This window comes from Solanum pennellii, chromosome 3 (assembly GCF_001406875.1).
Source record: "Solanum pennellii chromosome 3, SPENNV200".
Classification (NCBI taxonomy): domain Eukaryota; kingdom Viridiplantae; phylum Streptophyta; class Magnoliopsida; order Solanales; family Solanaceae; genus Solanum; species Solanum pennellii.
The window spans coordinates 9,848,774-9,869,233 of NC_028639.1; the positions used below are offsets into that span (position 1 = coordinate 9,848,774).

Below are 20,460 nucleotides of genomic sequence, written 5' to 3' on the forward strand. Positions count from 1 at the left end.
TTAAATAAAAATCAAAATTATACTAATGCAAAAAGAAAATCAATTCAACACTAATAATGACAATAATATTGAATATTTATTTTTTAGTTTTACATAGATTTAGATAATTAAAATACATGATCTAATTTTACTTTCTTTTAATATTTAGTCATATAACTAATAAATACTAAACTTATTTTAGCATATTTTAGTACTTTAAATTATGATCAATTTCATTATGACTTATTAATTTGCAATATTTGTTTTACGCAATTTTGTTGTTATTATTTTTTTGTTGGATATTTTAGTATTATATATGGCTGGGTGGTTGTTTATTATTTGTTGATTAATATTTTTTGTTATTTTCTTGAGAAATAACTTAGATAATTGAATTTTGGTAGGACTAAAGAAAATAGTTGAAGTACAAGTAAATTATATGTTTGTATAAATACTTTATTGAAAAAATCCGAAATCCAAAAAACCCGGAAACCCCGAAGAAACCCAAAAAAGCCCGAAGTTGATAAACCTGAGTTTATTGGTTTGGTTTGGTTTATAAATTCAAAGATCCGACACAAATAATTTGGTTTGATATTTGAAAAATCCGAATCAACCCGGTCATATACACCCCGTACAATGGATGCTACTTTTGTTGCAGCTTCAAAGTACATTATTCTTCAATCTGAAAAATGTTCATCTTAACTTTTTCCATTTAGATGTTGTTGTGCAATTTGACAATTTGTTGTTCGATTTGAGGAGTGAATAAAAACATCAAATGTGGAATCTTGTGAATTTTCATTTACACTTGCACTAAATAAATTAGAGGCATTAAGAAATGTTTAACTAATTCAGTATTTCAATGATTAAAGATGATATAAAACATAAGGTTAGTGTTATTAATTAGTTGTGCTTTTCTAATTGCTTATTGGACGCTCAATTTGATACTATTCTGTTGCTGGAAAATTGTTTGTGATTTTACTGACGCCGCTACACGCTATGTCTCTTAGGAGGAGGTTTTCAAACTACAAAAGTTTCCAGTAAGGGACTTGAGTTGGACATTAATTTCTGCTTCTTTTGGTATTTTTGTCATAACTCAATTTCTAGTTCATCTTTTTATCTGTTATAGTTTTTTTTTGGGGGGTGGGTGGGGGGGTCGATCTGGTTTGAATTCTGAATTTAAAGTATAATGACTGTTAAATAATACTCTGTTATTAATCTGTTAGTTATTCTATGTTGTACAGTCAGAGTGGTTAGTTACAAGTTACAATTTCCAACAACTTATATAATAGAAGTAAGTAGTTGGTACCAACATCAGGCATATATAAAACCTTGTATTGATACATTCATGTACAATTGATTGATGAAAATCACAATCTTTTTTCTCCGCTTCACTAATATACTTTCTTCTTCATTTTGAGTTGATGAATGAGGAATGATGAAGGTTACTGAAGCTTTCATTGTATCAGAGTTTGTGTAGGTGAGCTGAGCCTATTCTTCTCACTTCACTTCCAACTTCCTTTTCTGTTCGATTTCTCTCCAAATTAGAGTGCAATTGCACTTGATTGTCTTTCATTAATTTCTTCTTCTTCAATTGGAAGTCTCTTGAATTCGAGATCTGCTAGGATGGCGATTGGAAATGATAAAACTGAGCATGTCGGTGCTTCAATGCGATCTCACACTGTGGTTTCAAACACAGTCGCAATTGATCAGCATCATCCATTGTTTCTTCAACCCAGTGATACTCCAGGTAAATCCTTGATCTCTGTTAAGCTCACTGGTTCTGAAAATCATGCATTATAGAGTATTCTATGAAAATCAGTATGTTATGTAAGAGAAAATTGGGGCTTGTTGATCATCATTCTAGATACACTTGGATTTTCTTGCTACCTATGTAATTGCTGCCCTAAGGGTTTTCTGCTTATGGTAAAAACTTTGTATGATGTCTCGGTGAAATATCTTAGAACTGATAATGGCTGTGAGTTTTTCAGCTCTTCTATTGCTGAGTTCATTCATTTCTTAGGCATTATTCATCAAAGTTCTTTTGCCTACAACTCTCAGCAAAGTGGTGTTGCTGAGAAAATTCATAAACGCATTTTGAATATTGCTAGAGCCCTTAGGTTTCAAGCATCTGTACCCTTGAGATTCCGGGGTGAGTGTGTCTCCGCAGCTGTGTATTTTATAAATAGATTACCTAGTGATGTGTTGTCTGATCAAACACCTTTTACTGTGTTACATAAGACACCTTCCAAGTATGATCATCACAAGGTGTTTGGGTGTCTTGGATATGTGAATGTCTTGAGTTTTCTCCAAGGCTGTCTCTGCAGTATTTCTTGGCTACTCTATGACACAAAAGGGTATAAAATGCTTCTTATTCACTCTAGAAAGTTCACTATTAGCAGGGATGTTCAATTCCAAGAAGATGTGTTTCCCTTTCCAACTATGGATACTCCCCTTTCATCTCTATTTCAGTGCTACCACAGACAGTTGATACAACCCCTACCAACATCAGAACTGTCTTTATTCCTAGTAATGAGGTCACTCCACTTGTCCAGCTGATCAGTGTGACAATGGTCCCTCTCTATCTTGTGAAGTTACTCCTGGTACCAGTATTCCTGAATTAGCTGGTGAGAGTGCCAGACCTTTAAAAGGAAGGAAATCTACTAGAACCATCAAATCACTTAACTGGCTAAGATTATGTTACCAAGGGTACAACTACAACCATCTGCTGCTATCTCATTATAGACTACATCAACTATGACATTCTCCTTTATTTGGAACAACCCTCAGTACCTATTCTAATATTCCAGAGCCCTCTACTTATAACAATGAGAGATGAAAAATGGTAGTAGCCATGAAGTCAAAAATTTCTGCATTAGAAGAGAACTACACTTGGAGTATAGTAAATCTTCCACCAGGAAAAAGTCCTATTGGCTGAAAATGGGTTTTCAAAGTGAAGTATATAACTTCAGGAGAGGCTGAGGAGTATAATGCAAGGCCGATAGCCAAAGGTTACAGTCAGCAGGAAGGTTTGGACTACACTGAAATATTTTCTACTGTAGCAAAAATGGTCACAGTAAGGTCCATCATTACAATACTTGTGTCAAAATATTGGTCCATTTTCCAACGGATGTCCACAAAGCCTTATTGCAAGGTGATCTATTTGAGAAGGTCTACATGGACATTCTACAAGGCTTTGCTACTCAGGTTGAGACTCATAAACTGTGCAAACTGCAAAGTCCCTTTATGGACTTAAGTAGGCCCCTAGACAACAGAATAAAAAGCTTAGTGACACTCTACTTCTTCTTGGTTTCTCCCAAAGTCATTTTGATTATTTTCTCTTTACTAAACACGTTGGACCAGAGTTAGTGGTGGTGTTGTTTTATGTTGATGATCTATTGGTTACAAGCAGCAGTCCCTCTCTGATTCTACAAACTAGGAATGACTTAAAACTTAAATTAAAGATGAAAGACTTGGGTGAACTTAAGTTCTTTCTTGGCATTGAATTTTCCGGATCAAGAAAGGGTATGGTGATGTGTCAAAAGAAGTATGCCCTGGAGTTTATAGCTAAAATGAGGCTCAGTGGTTCTAAACCTGCTAGTTCTCCCCTACACTCTTCTATCAAGCTCACTTCTGTTGAGTATGACTCTTTCATTCATAAGGAGAATCCAGACTATCATATAGATGATCGTTTACTACCAGATATCAGTAAGTATCACAGGCTAGTGGAAAGAGATTACTATATCTCACTATGACAAGGATGGATATTGCTTTTGTGGTACAAGTCTTGAGTCAATTTATGCACAAACCAAAACACTCTCATATGGAAGCTTCTTTGAGGGTTGTCAGGCACATCAAAGGGGCACCAGGACTCGGCCTACTAACGCCAGCTAAATCATCTAGTACTTTGGAGGCTTTCTGTGACTCATATTGGGCAGGATGTCTTCAAACCAGAAAATCAATTACAGATTACCTAGTTAAGTTGGAGGTGCCTTGATTTCATAGAACTCAAAAAAGCAAGACGCCATCTCTAGAAGTTCAGCTGAGGCAGAATTTAGAAGTATGACATCAGTGGTAGCTGAATTAACATGGCTGGCATGGTTGTTTAAAGAGCTTGGGATAAGTATTCATCAGCCAATACACCTTCAAATAGCTTCATGAAAGGACTAAACACATAGGCATAGACTACCATTTTGTGAGAGACAAGATAGTGCAGGGTATGATTAAAACTCAGCATGTTCCAACTAAAGAACAACTTGCTGATCTACACACTAAGAGCATTGGAAAGCGACAACATTGTTATCTTTTGTCCAAGCTGGGATTGAAAGATATATTTCAACCATCAGCTCGATGAAGGGTATTAAATAATAGTTTGTTATTAATTTGTTAGTCAGTTAGTTATTCTATGTGAAGAGTCAGAGTAGTTAGTTACAAGTTACAACCGTCATAAATTATAAGAGAAGTAAGTAGTTGGCACCAACAGTAGGTATATATAGGACCTTGTATTGATACATTCATGTACAATTGATCAATGTGAACCACAATCTTTTTTAATCTGATTCACTCATATACTTTCTTCTTCATTTTGAGTTGATGAATGATGAAGGTTACTGAGGCTTTCAATGATCACTTACTATACAATTGGTTCATCCTATTTTGAAAAGCTGCAAACTAATTGAGTAATGGATCTATTGCAACTTTGATTCATAAGAAAAAAAATTGAAGAGAAGGGTGTGATGAAGAATATATATGTGGCTATTAAATGCCAATTTTTTTTAAAGCTTTCATTTACTAAATATTCATTTGGCTAAAACATGACAATTTAATCTAAGAATTGTAGTAAAATTTTTTGGTCTATATAAGCAAAGGTACAACCACAAAAGCTCAGCTACACAAGTATAATATTGCAAAACACCAATGAAAATTTAGAATTCCTTTGACAATAGCTGAGGGAGTTCAATTGTCCCTCGCCTTATTTATAAGAAAGAGTATATACTTTCCTTTTTCTAGTAACCAAATGGTACCCAAATCAGAAATTTCATTAAGTGTATCTGAAATTTTATCAAAGATCAATATTGAAGAGAGTATATGTATATACACACGGAAGTAATGAAGGATCGTATACTTCAAAATGTTTTTATATTGTATAATTTTTCTCAAAGAATGTTCAACTGACTATATGTGACTACACCACTAATAAACAAGTTGAAATATCAATGATACTTTTGTGAAATCATAACAAGACAAGAAGAAAGCTCCCTAGGTTTAGAGAACATGACCATGTGGCCTGCATCTTGAATCATGTGGACCTCATCTGGTGGATTATTGTTAATCAACCACCTTTGAAATCGTTGTTCATTGAGCACATTGTCCTTTTCACATACAACATAAACACGATGAACACTACCATATTTCTCTTTGGAAAGTGCAGTGTTTGTCAATAGGACTGATTCATCGAAGAATGGTACGGGCCTAACCAAACATGTTGCAAGAGTTAAGTCCTGTAGAGTTCCATAGACAAAAACTATTGAATCTTATCAAAAAGTAATTGAATTATGGGAAAAAGGCTGACTTTGAGAAAAAGACTCATTTATGTCATCTGATAAAAGTTTGGTTATCTTTGTCATTTACATTGACAAAGGCTTATCTATGCCATTATGAGTTAACTGAAAAGTCATCCGATTTCGCAAAATCATTTTGTCCACATGACAATGATAATTTGACCACATCATTAGTTTAATTTAATTTTTTGAATTAGTCAATTGCTTCCAAACTATTATCCTAGAAATAATATACTCAGCAACCATAGGTACAATTAACACACAAAAATGTAAGGATTTGAAAGTAAGGGAAAATAACATTATAATTTTTTTTGGGTTGAAAAATAATTAGTTTATTGTTGATACATACTCACCTCAGGGGGGCAGAATTGATAATAGATGGTTGCTAAGACTTTAGGGCCTAAAACGACAGAGGTTGGGCCTTTATCCAGTCCTTTGTTATACACAAATTCAGTATCCATAGGTTCTTCCATTTGTTGAATAAACTGTCAATTTGCAAACATAAAAAATGATTACTTTTTAGTATATTAGCAATAAAATAGTAGTAATACATGTACACTCAATTACCTTGGAAATTCATGTTTTTGAACTTTTGATCACTACGTGTTGTATGTACAATTATTTTTTTTTAGATCAAAGAGTAAGACTTATTACATTTGAAATTTTGTCTATGGCACAAGCAGAATTAGAAGTATAAGATTATCCGCCAATAAAGTTATTTTTATGGATCGCCACGGATTTAACAATATTAAAATAAGGTTGTTAAGTGTAACGAACTACTCCGACTGTTATTAGTAGACCAATTAATGCTGAAAGAAATTAGTCTAGAATTTTTTGGGTAGTGGCTTGTATTTCTAGGCTAGGCCAGACAAAATCTGAGCAAGGTAAGGTCTAGAGAAATCTAGGGTATTACTCCTGAGGTTGGGGGGGGGGGTGTAACTTGATTAGTGACGGGAAAAGCGCTGTTTTGGGTAGAATGATCATGAGTTGGCTTGGGATTAGGATTTGTGTATAGTATTGGTATTGCTAGGCCATCGTTGTCAGATTGTTGTGTTTTATTATTTGTTTTGACCAAGAACGATCAAGGCATTGATAAAGGGGAAAGCTTGAGTTCTTTATAGATCCTAAATGCTTGATTCAAGGTAGGTGATGGTTGCGTTTTCAAGTATGTAATGTATGCATGTCTATTGCATTATAATATTACTTGTGCGATGCATGTGAAGAAACTGAAGGCTAATGTGATATGAATTATGTTGATAATCTCATGCAATGAATATGTTATTTACTTATAGGTAGAACTGTAGAAGTATGATTGTTCATTGTGATTATGGTTGTGTGTGCTTCTTGTGAATGATGGTTGGCTTGGGTACCATGCCGGTATAAAATAGTAACGGTTGTCTCAAATACCACATATGTATGAATCATTTATGGTTGGTCCGGATACTGCACCAGTACCCTAATAGTTTGTGTGTGAATTCCATGAGAGAACAAAATTTACATGTTGGTTCCATGGAGTAAACCAGTTTTACTTTTTCATAATGTGATTATGGCATGTTGGTCCATGAGAGGATCAGGTATGTGTATTTTTGTGATCATGTGGGGCAGTTTTTATGCATTGGTTGATAAGGATATTGTGACTTAGAGTCTGTATTACTATACTGTAGTTACATGTTTACATTCATGTTTTGGAATTATTCGTATGATCCTATCAATACACGACTGTTGTATATTGATATTGTACTTGTTTTTTTGTTGTTGAGTACAAGACATATTCAAGCGGCTGATACTAGACCTTAGTTGATAGGCGTTTGACCTCCAAATTCAAGGGTGAGGTGGTCTTCCGGGCTATCATGGATTCTTCAGATTTCTTTTTCAATCTTTTTGGACACACATTTTAGACTATTAGGCTAATGTTTTCTAGTTTTCGGGGTTGTATCCCCACTAGTGAATATTCAGAGTTTTGGTGCTATCACATTCAGATTCTAGGGGTTAAATATTAGGATGATTTATTGAGTTTATGTGAGCTCAGTACTTTATTTAATTTTAAATGATTTCTTAATATTTTATATAGTAATTTGGTTTTGCAAAGTGCTAGATGAGTTAGGTTGGGTTACAATTGGTTCTCCCACCAGAGGATTTGTATGGGTGCCACTCACGGTAGGCGGTGATTGTGACATGAAGTTATGTATTAAGTACTTTACATATTGAATACGTTGACATTATTGTAATATTATTTTGTCCTATCAATGTTGTTGAGGTAATGAAGTTTTGATGATTTGATATACATAAGTTGAAACATGGTAGTCAGCATGGTCCACAGGAACAATGAACTAAGCTGGAAAAATTCAAGAACATACGAATAAAATGTGTAAAGACAAGTGTGCAGGGAGTGGATAATGTTATTTACGAGATAAATCGCAAGGAGTCTGAGTGAAGAGTTGGAGTTCAATAACAAAACTGATGAAGAAATAAGTTTGATTAAAGGAGGAGAGTCCAATTCAAAGAAGAACTCAAAGACAACAGAGGTCAAGTTATAGAAGAAGTGGCTTCTGACTAGGTGTCTGCTTGAAGTGAAGCATTGTGGTACTTATGTTTGGATAGAGGAAGAGAGTCGATAAAAACTTGAAAACTAATATAGCAAAGAGGTAATTGACATATTGACTTTTCTGAAGTGTAGCTCAACACTTCAAAGAACCAGGCCCTATTACAGAATTTATGTTCTGTGAAGGTTTTCATTGTGTTTATGTCTTGATGTACTGATAGTTTAGTAAGTTATAACCTGAAATTAGATCATATTCTTCGAGTTGAGGGCAACTCAAAGACTTAGGAACACACGCCTTGGAGGTTTTTGCTAGCATGGGGCTTAATTGACTATTCCGTAGATTACATAACTTTGTAATCCTATTTGTTGAGGCTAATTATTGTAGTGAAGTTTGGGAGTAAATCCTGTTGTGGAACAAGTCATATTTTTACACCTTTTTGAGTGGTGTTTCCATGTTAAGTATTGTGTAATTAGTTTACTGTCCTTACCTTATAATTGAAACACGTTAGGCAACTTGTTCACCTAGGGAAGAGCACATATAAGTAAGATAACTCTAGGTCATATAGAATATCAACTGATATTAGAGCAGGTTATGAAACATTCAAGATGAAGGAAAACAAACCACTTCTAGAGATTATTACATACACTCACACTCTAATCAATTTGTTCTCATCCCTAAGAAAGGTTCTCATTACTAAGGAATAGGTTGAAAAAGTTTTGAGGGTTCTTTCAATGGTAAAATGGGATGTCAAAATTACTGTCATTAGGAAAGATAAAGATTTCTCCATCGTGACATTTGATCAAGTAGTAGGAAACCTCAGAACTTATGAGATGAATATGAATGATTTGAGAAAAGAGAAAATATTTCATGATAAGTCACTAGCCATGAGAGTATCTGATGGTGAACAATCTGATCTAGATGAACAACAAATGACATTCCTGGCAAAAAAATCAAGAAGTTCTTTTTAAATAGGATAGGTGAATGACAAGAAGGAAACATGTAACACGAAGTACGAAAATGAAAAATCTCAAACCAGATTTACAAGTGTGAAAGACTGATGATCATGCTTGGAAATGCCCTCAATGTAGAAAATATAGAAGGAGAATACTATCTTTAGAGAGAACTCAAGTTTTATATAGATTACTTAAGGCCACTTGAGATATTACAAACATCAACCACATCACTACTCAAAATAGAAAACAAAAAGTCTAGCACAATTAACTAGATACATGTATCATAAATTACTGGACACATGTATTATAAAATCCTAAAAAACTTCTTGAGAAATTAAAAGACAATATTGAAATACTAAACATCAAGGTGTGAATGCATTGATTCCACCATTCAATGGTATGTTGAATGGAGGAAAGGAAGAGTTGAAAATGAATTAAAAGGAAAGGCTGCAAAACAAAAGAAAAAGAAGAATGTGCTATGATTGCTGCTTGAGGATTAGGAACTGAAGAATCTGATGAAGAAGGAGATGAGACAACTCTCGTGGCAGTAGGAGATTCTGACCATGAAAAAGAAGAACAATGAGGAAAACTATAGGTAAATATTCTGGAGTGCAAAGAAAAATTAAACCATTTTTTAAATATGTAATTCTTAAGTTATCCCTTATAAAAATAGGGGAAATAAGTGAAGATGAGGTTAACAGATGCTCTGAAAGAGTACAAAATTGATTTTTTTTCCTGTGAGAATGCCAAAGTGAAAAAAAACAACTAAATTTAGAAGTGTATAGGCCAAAAATGGATCTTGAAAAATTTAATTGATGGACACACTCATCCAAAAAATTTAACCATACAGGTGAAAGAATTCATAATGAGAAAGCTAACATAGATTTTCATAGAGAAAGTGCTATTACAGAAGACTTATGCTACATTGGTGGCAAACTTGGACACCTAACTACTGAATGTCCAATTGCTAACATATCTAGAAATAACATCTCTGCATTAGCTGGTAAAAACAGCTTCAATACAGGTCAATGAAACAGGTACAACAAATTGTTGCCAATTTGAAAAAAAAAATTATGACAGCTAGTAATCTTGAAAATATATTTTGGGCTAAGGTCATGAGCACTGCTTGTTATATTATGAAAATATGCGTGGCTCGATCAATCTTAGAGAAAACTCCCTATGAATTACTCAAAGGTGGAAAGCCTAATATCTCTCAATTTAGACATTTCATTGCAGCTGTTTTATACATTACAACGGAAAAGATAATTTGAGTAAATTTGATGCAGAAAGTGATGAGGGAATCTCCTACGGTACTCGCCACATAGTAAAGCCTATAGGGTACTAAAAAATTAACCAACTGTTCTGAAGAAAGTATACATTTTAATTTTTATGAAAATAGTACCACGATTGAGACTAACATGAAGGGCATTCATAATATTGAGGAGCAGGTTACACAAGTAGTCGACAGGTCAAAATAGCTGAGAGCACACAAATAGAGGGAGTAATAGATCAAGAAATTGACACTATCTTGCACAATCCAGTGTTGATACCGGTGGAACTTCTCAAGGATTGTCTATAAAAGTTACAAGTATCAAGGATCGTATCTAATTGACAATATTCTTACTAATCTAACATCTGGGATTACCACCAGATTAGGATTGAAGAATTTGTGTACATTCAAAGACTTCCTGTCAATGGTTGAACCTAAAAAGGCGAAGGAGTCGCTCCTGGATGATGATTGGATACTGGCAATGCAAGAGGAACTAATCTGTTAGTGTGACATCTTGTTCCTCCACAAAAAAGGACAGTGATTGGAATAATATCTAATTTACTGCAAGTCGACATGATATAATTGTCTTTAGTATTGTCTTATATGCTGGGTTTTCAAACAAATCACATCGATACATTTCGGTCATTAACATTAGTGAATTAGGTGAAAGTGCGGAAAGAGAGGGATTCGAACCCTCGGTAATTCAGGTTTCTTAAAGGAACAACTGATTTAGGAGTTTGGTACTCCATATGAAGCAATTTCAATCTTGTAGGGCATGCAGATGCTAATTATGTTGGATATTTGGTGGACAGAAAAAGCACCACAAGTATGAAACACTTACTTGGAACTTGTCTTGTACAATGTTCCACTAAGAAACAATACTCCTTTGCCTTGTCAAGCATTGATGTTGAGTATATGGCAGTTGATTCACGTAGTGGACAATTGCTTTGGATCAAACAACAACTATTGAATTTTGGTATGGATGTTGGTTGCCTTCCTATCTTATGTGATAATATTAGTGTCATAAACATTTCCAAAAATCCCGTGCAACATAAAAAGACTAAACATATTAATATTAGGCATCTTTTCCTCCAATGATAATGTTGAAAAAGGTCATACATCAATAACGTTTTGTTCTACTGAGGATCAAATTGTTGATATTATTGCCACGACACTAGGAAGAGAATATTTTTAGAAAAATAGGTTAGACTTGGGGACGATTAAGATTGCATAAACTTTATTCAATGATTGGCTAGAAAATAATCACTGATAATGTCAAATTGCTAAAATTTTGTACAATTCTAGCTAGAAAAATAAATTGTCCAATTGCTCCTTGGAATACATTCAAGAACCGTTTCTCTATGACATTTCTCCCAAAATCCTACCTTTGAAGGACTGGATATCGTTCCACTCATCATATCCCTTATTATGACATTTCTCTTGTTTGATAATTTCTTCTCAAGAAAGTGATTGAGAAACTCGTCGATCATTCTAATTGAGGTTGTTGATAATGAATATTCCTCTCTTAAACTAGTTATAAAGGATAACACTACTAATATCGATACCTCTGATCTGGAATTTTTGAATCTTCTTCCCTTCCAAAAATGGCCTCGGGTTATCATTGGCTTTGGTGGTCTGTAAATGAATATATTTCTTGTCAAACGAGAAACCCAACGATGGATAAGTTGTTCTTGCAAGATATGTTCAAAGGAAATTTTCTTAACATGAGATGATTGAGTTTTATGGTTGAGAAGTTGCATGGGGTCCTCTCTTTTAAATTATAGTTCGAAGGGTGCCGGTGCCTATCCATATCATATGGCCGAGGATCTTTCTCGCATTCTTAATATTCCAAATGAATACTGGGATCACTAAAACTGAATGGCAACCTCTAGATAACATGGCTTCGGCCCTCGAAATCTCTCAAAAGTTTTCTGGCTGTCCAAATTTGTCTCGTTATTGGAGGGTTCTAAAGAGAGAAATGTCTCCTTTGCACCAACTGTATTTCTGTGTGGTCCATAAGGTGATGATTTCGTGAAAGGAGAGGGGGATTGAGGCGAGCTACCTATCTTGATTTGACACATTATAATGTTCTCCTTTGTACAACACATTACTGGTTACACACTAACTAACATGTTTCATCTTAGTATTGCAATGCCTAAATGCCTATAATCAGTTATGATGATTCGATAAATACAATTTGAAACATGTTAGTCAGCATGGTCCAGAAGAACAATGAACTAAGCTGGAAAAAACACAAACAAAATGAGTAAAGACAAGTGTACAGAAATCACCGAGTGAATATTGTTGATTACAAGATAAAGCGCAAGAAGTCTGAGTGAAGATTTGAAGTTCAATCACAACACCGATGAAGAAAGAAGTTTGTCATTTGATGAAAGGAGGAGTTCAACTCAAAGAAAAACTCAAAGACAACAGAGGTTAAGTTGTAGCAGAAGTGGCTTCTGGCAGGGAGTCTGGTTTGATGTGAAATGCTATGATAGATGTGTTTAAATAGAGGAAAAGACACATTGAAGACTTATATAGCAAAAAGGCAATTGGCACATTGACTTTTCTGAAGTGCAACTGAACTTTGAAGAACCAGGTCCTACTATAGAATTTATGCTCTAGGAAGTTTATCTTTGTGTTTGTGTCTTAATGTATTGATAGTTCAGTAAGTTATAAACTAACAAGAGGATCATAGTCTTCAAGTTGAGGGGAACTTGAAGACTTGGGAGCACAAGCCTCGGAGTTTGTGCTAGCATAGTGCTTAAATGATAATTCCGTAGATTACATAGGTTTGTAATCCTCCTGTTTGTTGAGACTCATTGTTTTATTCAAGTTAGGGAGTAAATTGGGTTGTGGAACTGGTCGTGGTTTTTCTACCTTTTGAACCGAGTGTTTCCACGTTAAGTATTGTGTTTTTTTACTTTACGTTCTTGACCTTATAATTGAAACACATTAAGCAACTTGTTCACTTAGATAAGAGCATAGGTAAGTAAGATAATTCTATGTCGAGTAGAATATTAAAAGCGGTTAGCGGTGACCATTGAATAAGTTTCTTCGGAATGAGTTGGGTTAGAAGTACGGAATGTATTTGCACCATCACAGTCTTCAAATAAAGTATTTTCTACGGTAGCACCATGAATGGGGGCGCATAGCAAAGCAGCGCCCAATATACCGGCAACTCCCATCATATGAAAGGGGATCAAGGTCCAATTATGAAACCTTGAAAAAATAGGATGAATTGAAATATAGCTGCTACACCAAAACTAGGTGCAAAGAACCAACCAGACTGACCTAGTGGATAAATCAGAAATACATAAACAAAAACAGCAATTGGACCAGAGAATGCGATTGCATATGTTCAATTCTCATTCAATTTATAATGCCCCCAATTTTTGTGCCTTATTGTTATAATATAGAATTATAAAAAGCAGAATAAGATGTGACTTGAAAAATAAAAGCAGGTTATCTGTTACAAGTTACAACTTACAACAAAATGAATGCATCAATGAGTATTTTGTAAATAATATTTTTACGCCCGTTAACTACAAAATTTTTCGATAAACCCAATTTAATTCTACGCTAAATAGATCCTACTTGATCAAAATTTCATATAATCCATTGTTATTTCATAGCGTAATGAAATTAGTATGAAATTTTTTGTTATTTAGATATGAAATTTTGTCAGTCATTAATTCCTACTAGTGTTAGATTATAGAAATTAAATTCATATGAGCAAACCTGTTGGGTAACTGCTACAAGATTGAGGTCAGGACCAGGCATAGAAGCTGAGACAAAAACAGCCACAGCAATCTTTTGAGGGAACTTTTCCATGGCAAGAGATATGTTGATGCCACCCATGCTATGTCCCACTAAAACAACTCTTTCTTGTTGTGGCAAACAATTCATAAATTCCATTAATGGTTCATTGTAATCAGCCATTGAATTGAGATCTTCAACATGTTTTAGATTAATTCCAGAGGCAGCCATGTCAACAACACTAACTTTGTGTCCTTCACTTCTTAGAATTGTCACAACTTTGTACCAACACCATGCACCATGACAAGCTCCATGAACTAGTACAAAGTGATTTTTATCACCCTTTTCCATTTTTCCCTCTTTTTCTTGAAGAATTGTTTAGATAACACTTCTCTAGTTATATATATTGAGGGGAGTTTATATAGTGAAAGAAAATGATTTTACTTAGCTATAAATTGTTTAAAAGGAATAGTTGCTCTTGATTCTTTATGAATGTTGACTTTGGTCCTATATGATACTCCAATATTCAGATTTAACCTTGAATTGATGCGTTTATGTTGGTCACTTTACAAACAAATTATGTTACATTTTGATTATTTCTAGTACAATGAATGTTATACTCAAATATAGAGCGATGAACTATACAAATTTAAATATAACACTTAAATAATTATATTACTATTTTTATCTTAATTTATGTGATAATATTTCTTTTTGAATCATATATTTTTTTAATATATATTGAATTAAAATTAATTATTATGCCTTCAAATAATTGTTATGTAAATTACTTTTGAATACATTAATATAATAGTGATGGTTAAAATTTATATCGAAATTTTAATATGTTAACCCTTCTACTTCAATATTTATATCTAAATTATTTCTATTTATAGTTATCCACATTTTGGCAATCACATCAATTTGGGAAAAAAAATAGATGACATGACTTGCTTGGTAAGAAGTCAATATTTTGATGTGTACGTCCACTTTCTGTCCAACTATTATAACACCCATTCACTCTTTGGTCCCTATGAAACGGATATGTTGTCTCTTACCGTTGAATTTTCGAACATCATATCATTTACAGATTTTTCCTCACATGCTTATTTTATTTTCTTCTTCTCAATTTTAAATATTTTAGTTTGATTAGATATAAGTTTATTATAATAATATTATTATATTTAATTTGATAAATTGGTACAGTGATATTGAAACAGTGTTGCCATATTGCAGTGTTTCGAATTTAAAGAAGACGCAATTTGATTTTTTGTATAAACACGCAATAATGAATTTTGTGGAAAAAATTTGACCATTTGAGAGACTCCAATATATATATATATATATATATATATATATATGTGTGTGTGTGTGTGTGTGAGAGAGAGAGAAGAAAAAAAGTAACATGTGTCAGCATCATAAAAATTCAAAAAACAAATTCAATTTTATAAAAATTTGTATTTATTTTTTTTAAAAAAAAAAAGAAGAAGAAAAGAAGCAACCAACTAAATCATTTTCTGTTTTTCTTTTCCTAAACTAAAATTTGGTTACTGTTTTTTTAATTTGAATGTAAATTAATTAAAAAAGAAAAACCGAAGAAGTTTGATAAGGACGACTCTATTTTGTGGGTCATTAATTGAACAAATAAATATATTGTTATTAAACAAAATCAGTTTTGAATATATTTAAAACATCAATTTTGCCGTTTTTAAATATACTTAAAATTCGAATTTTGAATTCAAAGTTTTCTGTTTTTGACTTTACAATTTAAAAATAAAGGATAATTATTAAATAACAATAATAATAATAATTTAAAGAAAGAAAAAATAACAGTTGAATAACGATAGAGATCTAAAATAATTAGAGAAAAAAGAATTGTGATCTGCTTATTTGATTATAAAAGTGTAGGATTTACAAGATATTTATACAAGTAATAGAGTCCTAATTATCTATCGATTTCAAGCTAATGACCATTAGCCATAATGGGAGATCCCTGATTTGGGGGAGATCCCTGATTTAGTATCGATAAATAAGGTATAATCAACATCCTCCCTCAAACTAATGTTGTGTAACATGAGTTTGGACAACAGATAATTGTGTCTACTTCTTGACATAGCCTTTGTAAATAAGTCACCAGTTGATCTTTAGAGGATATATACTTCAGGCTAATACTCTGATCTTCAACCAGTTCTCTAATGTAGTGACAATCTACATCTATGTGCTTGGTGTTTTCATGATGAACGGGGTTTGTTGCGATTCTTATTGCACTAGTGTTGTCTCCGTATAATGTGATTGATCCTTTCATTTCGATGCCAAGTTCTGATAGCAACCTCCGCAGCCAAATGATTCAGAGCATGCAGCAGACATACTTCTATATTCTGCCTCTGTGGATGACTTTGACGTTCGAGATTGTTTCTTGCACTTCCAAGAAATCATGCACGAGCCAAGAATCATGCACCAGCCTGTAGTGGATCGTCTTGAATCAGGGCATCCTGCCCAATCTGCGTCAGCGCATCCCACCATGTCCAACGATGAAGATGATGGGAATAAGAGACTCCGATTCACAGTAAATTTTATGTATCTAATAGCCCTGAGCAAAGCAGTGTAGTGCATCTTGTAAGGCTTGGTAACAAATTGACTTAACACGTGTACTGCATAAAAGATGTCAGAACGACTCATAGTAAAATATATAAGTGATCCAACTAGACGTCTATACAAGGTCTGATCTCTAAAAAGCTCTCCTTCCTCCTTTTTGTATTTTGTATTCGCTTCCGCTAGAGTATGAACCTTCTTATGATCAATAAGATTGGCTAACTGAACTAGATATTCTGCATACTTTTGTTGACTTATTATAATTATTTGAGTTTCTTATTCTTATTTTATTTTTTTTCTTTCATTCCTTAGTTTAAAAAAAAAAATTAAACTATTTTTTTTGTGTGTATTGTAATTTATTTTCGTATTCGAAGAAAAAATTTGGTCATCTACAATAAGTTTTACAAAATCTTAGTGAAACATAAATAAATTTGATTATCAAAATAGTAATTATAAATTAGTCATTGAAACAAAAAAAAGTCAAAAAAATATGTTTGACGAGGATTAAATTTACTCATATGGGATTATACTTTTTAGAAAAAAAAAATAAAAATTTAGATTAAAATTATTTTTTTTCATTTCCGTTAGAGGAAAAGGGTATATGTGAGCCATTTGTTTACAAGTAGGGGTATATATGAGTCACTTTCATAACAAGGGGTATATCAGCTCTAAATGACAAAGTTGAGGGGTATATCAGACCCTTTTCCCTTGTTATAATATAGAATTATAAAAAGTAGAATAAGATGTGACTTAAAAAATAAAAGCAGGTATTTGTTACAAGTTACAACTTACAATAAAATGAATGCATCAATGAGTATTTTGTAAATAATATTTTTAGGCCCGTTAACTACAAAATTTTTCGATAAACCCAATTTAATTCGACGCTAAATAGATCCTACTTGATCAAAATTTCGTATAATCCATTGTTATTTCATAGCGGAATGAAATTAGTATGAAATTTTTTGTTATTTAGATATGAAATTTTGTCAGTCATCAATTCCTACTAGTGTTAGATTATAAAAATTAAATTCATATGAGCAAACCTGTTGGGTAACTGCTACAAGATTGAGGTCAGGACCAGGCATAGAAGCTGAGACAAAAACAGCCACAGCAATCTTTTGAGGGAACTTTTCCATGGCAAGAGATATGTTGATGCCACCCATGCTATGTCCCACTAAAACAACTCTTTCTTGTTGTGGCAAACAATTCATAAATTCCATTAATGGTTCATTGTAATCAGCCATTGAATTGAGATCTTCAACATGTTTTAGATTAATTCCAGAGGCAGCCATGTCAACAACACTAACTTTGTGTCCTTCACTTCTTAGAATTGTCACAACTTTGTACCAACACCATGCACCATGACAAGCTCCATGAACTAGTACAAAGTGATTTTTATCACCCTTTTCCATTTTCCCCTCTTTTTCTTGAAGAATTGTTTAGATAACACTTCTCTAGTTATATATATTGAGGGGAGTTTATATAGTGAAAGAAAATGATTTTACTTAGCTATAAATTGTTTAAAAGGAATAGTTGCTCTTTAAATCCCTTGGTTACTATTGAATTTTGACTTTGATCCTTGTGATACTCCAATATTCAGATTTAACCTTCAATTGACGCGCGTTATAATGGTCTCTTTACATATAACTAAAATTATGCTACATTTTGATTATTTCTAGAACAATGTTATGCTCAAATGTAGAGCGATGAGCTATACAAATTTAATATAACACTTAAAATAATTATAATGATATTCTTGTCTTAATTTATATAATAGTATTACTTCTTGGACCATGTGTTTTTCTTAAATATTTTGAATTAAAATTAGTTATTATGCCTTCAAATAATTGCGATGCAAATTATTTTTAAATACGTTAAAAAATACTTGTGTTTAAAATTTATATCAAAATTTAAATGTGTTTAGCCTTTCTAAAAAATTCACAAATACACAAGTCACTTCAATGTGCTTAAATAAACATTGAAAGAATCAAAATAAAAATTTATCAACTTTTAAAGTACTTCAAAGCAAACTTTTCTATTTATTGTTATCCGTTCATTTATGGTCCCCTAAGAAACAGATATGTTGTCTCTTACCGCGGATTTCTCAAACATCATTTCATTCACAGATTTTTCCTCACATGGTAATAATCCATATTAAAGGTTAGGTCTCTTTCTCTATTCTGCCATACTTGGGGCACAATAATTCAAGATTATTTTACTTTATAGGTCTCAATTTGAGTAGTTTAATTTGATCGTATACAAAGTTTTGTTACATTGAATTTGATGAGTGCGTATAATGATATTGAAATATTGCTAACTTGTTGCAGCCCTTGGAATTTGAAGAAGACACATAAAAAAACAAATTTGATTTTCTTTTATAAACACACAACAATGGATTTTGTGGAAAATATCAGACCATTTGAGACATCGAAATATTCAATATTAAGAGAATAAAAATAATGAAAGAGCAACAGAAAAAAAAAAATATATATATATAATGCACATTCATGTTAATAGTCAGAACATAAATGAGGCAACAAAACACCCTGAAAATTTCTAATCTCAGGCCCCAATTATTCTTTATTTGGGCATAAGTTTGTATCATGTGATTCTTAAATTGTTTTTAGGCATTAAGGTCAATTCGTTAGCGTGAGAATGAAATTGGGTATGAATAAAGGTCACTAAAATCCCCAAGCACAAAGTTGAGTTGAAAACTTCCTTATCAATCAAGTTTTCATATAAGATTCTACTTAGGACACTTTCAAACAATCATATCTTTCGAAACATAATGAATTAGGTGGCTCAAAATATGCTAAATTACAAACTATGAGTTATCTTTCCAATGCCACCAAGTTTGCCACATTTTGAATTTGCAGTAAAAGTTATGGTTGTTTTAGTAGGGAGTACCATAATAGAGCTTTTTGAGTAATGACCAGAATCACTTCTACGGGCTGTAGAAGTCTCTACGATCCGTACATTTCACATGTGGAAAAAGTACTAGGAGTCAAAATTTTGGGTTTAATTCTTATGGATTCATCTACAGGTCGTAGGAACTTCTACATGTCATAGTTAGGACCCGTATAATGAACTTCTCAGCTTTAAAATTTTAATATGAATTCCATGAATAGGATCTACAGTTTGTAGATCAAACATAACAAATCGTTGATAGACCCGTGAAAAGTTCTCGGTAGCTTTTTCAAGAGGGGTAATTCATTTTTTTTCTCACCCCTTCTATGCCTAAACCCCGACGTTCTTACGCCTAAATAAGGTTCTAAACAGTATTAGTCAACCCTACTAACTCTCATTAAACTTTCAAGTCTTAGAAAAGTATCCAAGAGGTGAAAGCTAGAGTTTTCAAGCGTTCTTCTAGTTTCGTAAAGAACTTTGTTCTTTTAGGTATGTAAGGCTATTCATAGTGATGGATTAATCATAACGTCCTACATCTAAGTTCATTCATTAAAAGATTAAAATATCAAATTAATGTAATCTAATTTAACTTTAAAAATTATTCAAATTGACTTTTGAAAAACGCAACATGACAAATAAAAGTGGATGAATGAAGTAATATGTTGGGATTAGACCTCATGAGTTTGTTAGTTGAATATTTTTTTCGTTAGTGGTATTAGTTTTGAATAAATTCTTTAATATATCAATTGGTTGTAAAAGCTAGTACCGCTGTCGTTGGCATTTTCTAAGGCATTTTTTGCCTATCGAGTTTAACTTGGTTCATTAAGGACGTTTTGGTCCAAGGACTTTCCTATCGTAGTATAAATATGACCTGAACACGAATAGGGAGGGGGGGGGGGGCT

General features: G+C 33.0%; 1 protein-coding gene and 1 long non-coding RNA gene across 3 annotated transcripts; one reads left to right on the forward strand and one right to left on the reverse strand.

Moving 5' to 3' along the window:
* Nucleotides 1-679: 679 nt before the first annotated feature.
* On the forward strand, nucleotides 680-1,970 carry LOC114076531. Its single transcript, XR_003577443.1, has 2 exons — nucleotides 680-1,013; nucleotides 1,395-1,970. It is a non-coding gene; the product is annotated as an uncharacterized LOC114076531 (long non-coding RNA).
* A 3,024-nt stretch (nucleotides 1,971-4,994) lies between these two features.
* Nucleotides 4,995-18,320, reverse strand: LOC107014991 (methylesterase 10-like). Of its 2 annotated transcripts, none has more exons than XM_015215136.2 (3): nucleotides 17,695-18,320; nucleotides 5,888-6,019; nucleotides 4,995-5,474 (listed from the first exon to the last, which is right to left on the reverse strand). In XM_015215136.2, exons 1-3 carry the CDS (start codon nucleotides 18,061-18,063, stop codon nucleotides 5,187-5,189), a joined length of 789 nt encoding a protein of 262 aa, XP_015070622.1. In that variant the 5' UTR covers nucleotides 18,064-18,320; the 3' UTR covers nucleotides 4,995-5,186. The 2 variants fall into 2 exon arrangements, with proteins under 2 accessions (XP_015070622.1, XP_015070621.1); XM_015215135.2 differs by lacking the exon at nucleotides 17,695-18,320 and adding an exon at nucleotides 14,042-14,640.
* Nucleotides 18,321-20,460: the final 2,140 nt, after the last annotated feature.

Coding starts and splice junctions, on each gene's coding strand:
- LOC107014991 (XM_015215136.2), bottom strand. CDS start 18,063: ATGGAAAAGGGTGATAAAAATCACTTTGTACTAGTTCATGGAGCTTGT. Junction 6,020..17,694: donor TTGTAGCAGTTACCCAACAG/GTTTGCTCATAT, acceptor GCAAATTGACAG/TTTATTCAACAAATGGAAGA. Junction 5,475..5,887: donor ATCAATTCTGCCCCCCTGAG/GTGAGTATGTAT, acceptor GGAACTCTACAG/GACTTAACTCTTGCAACATG.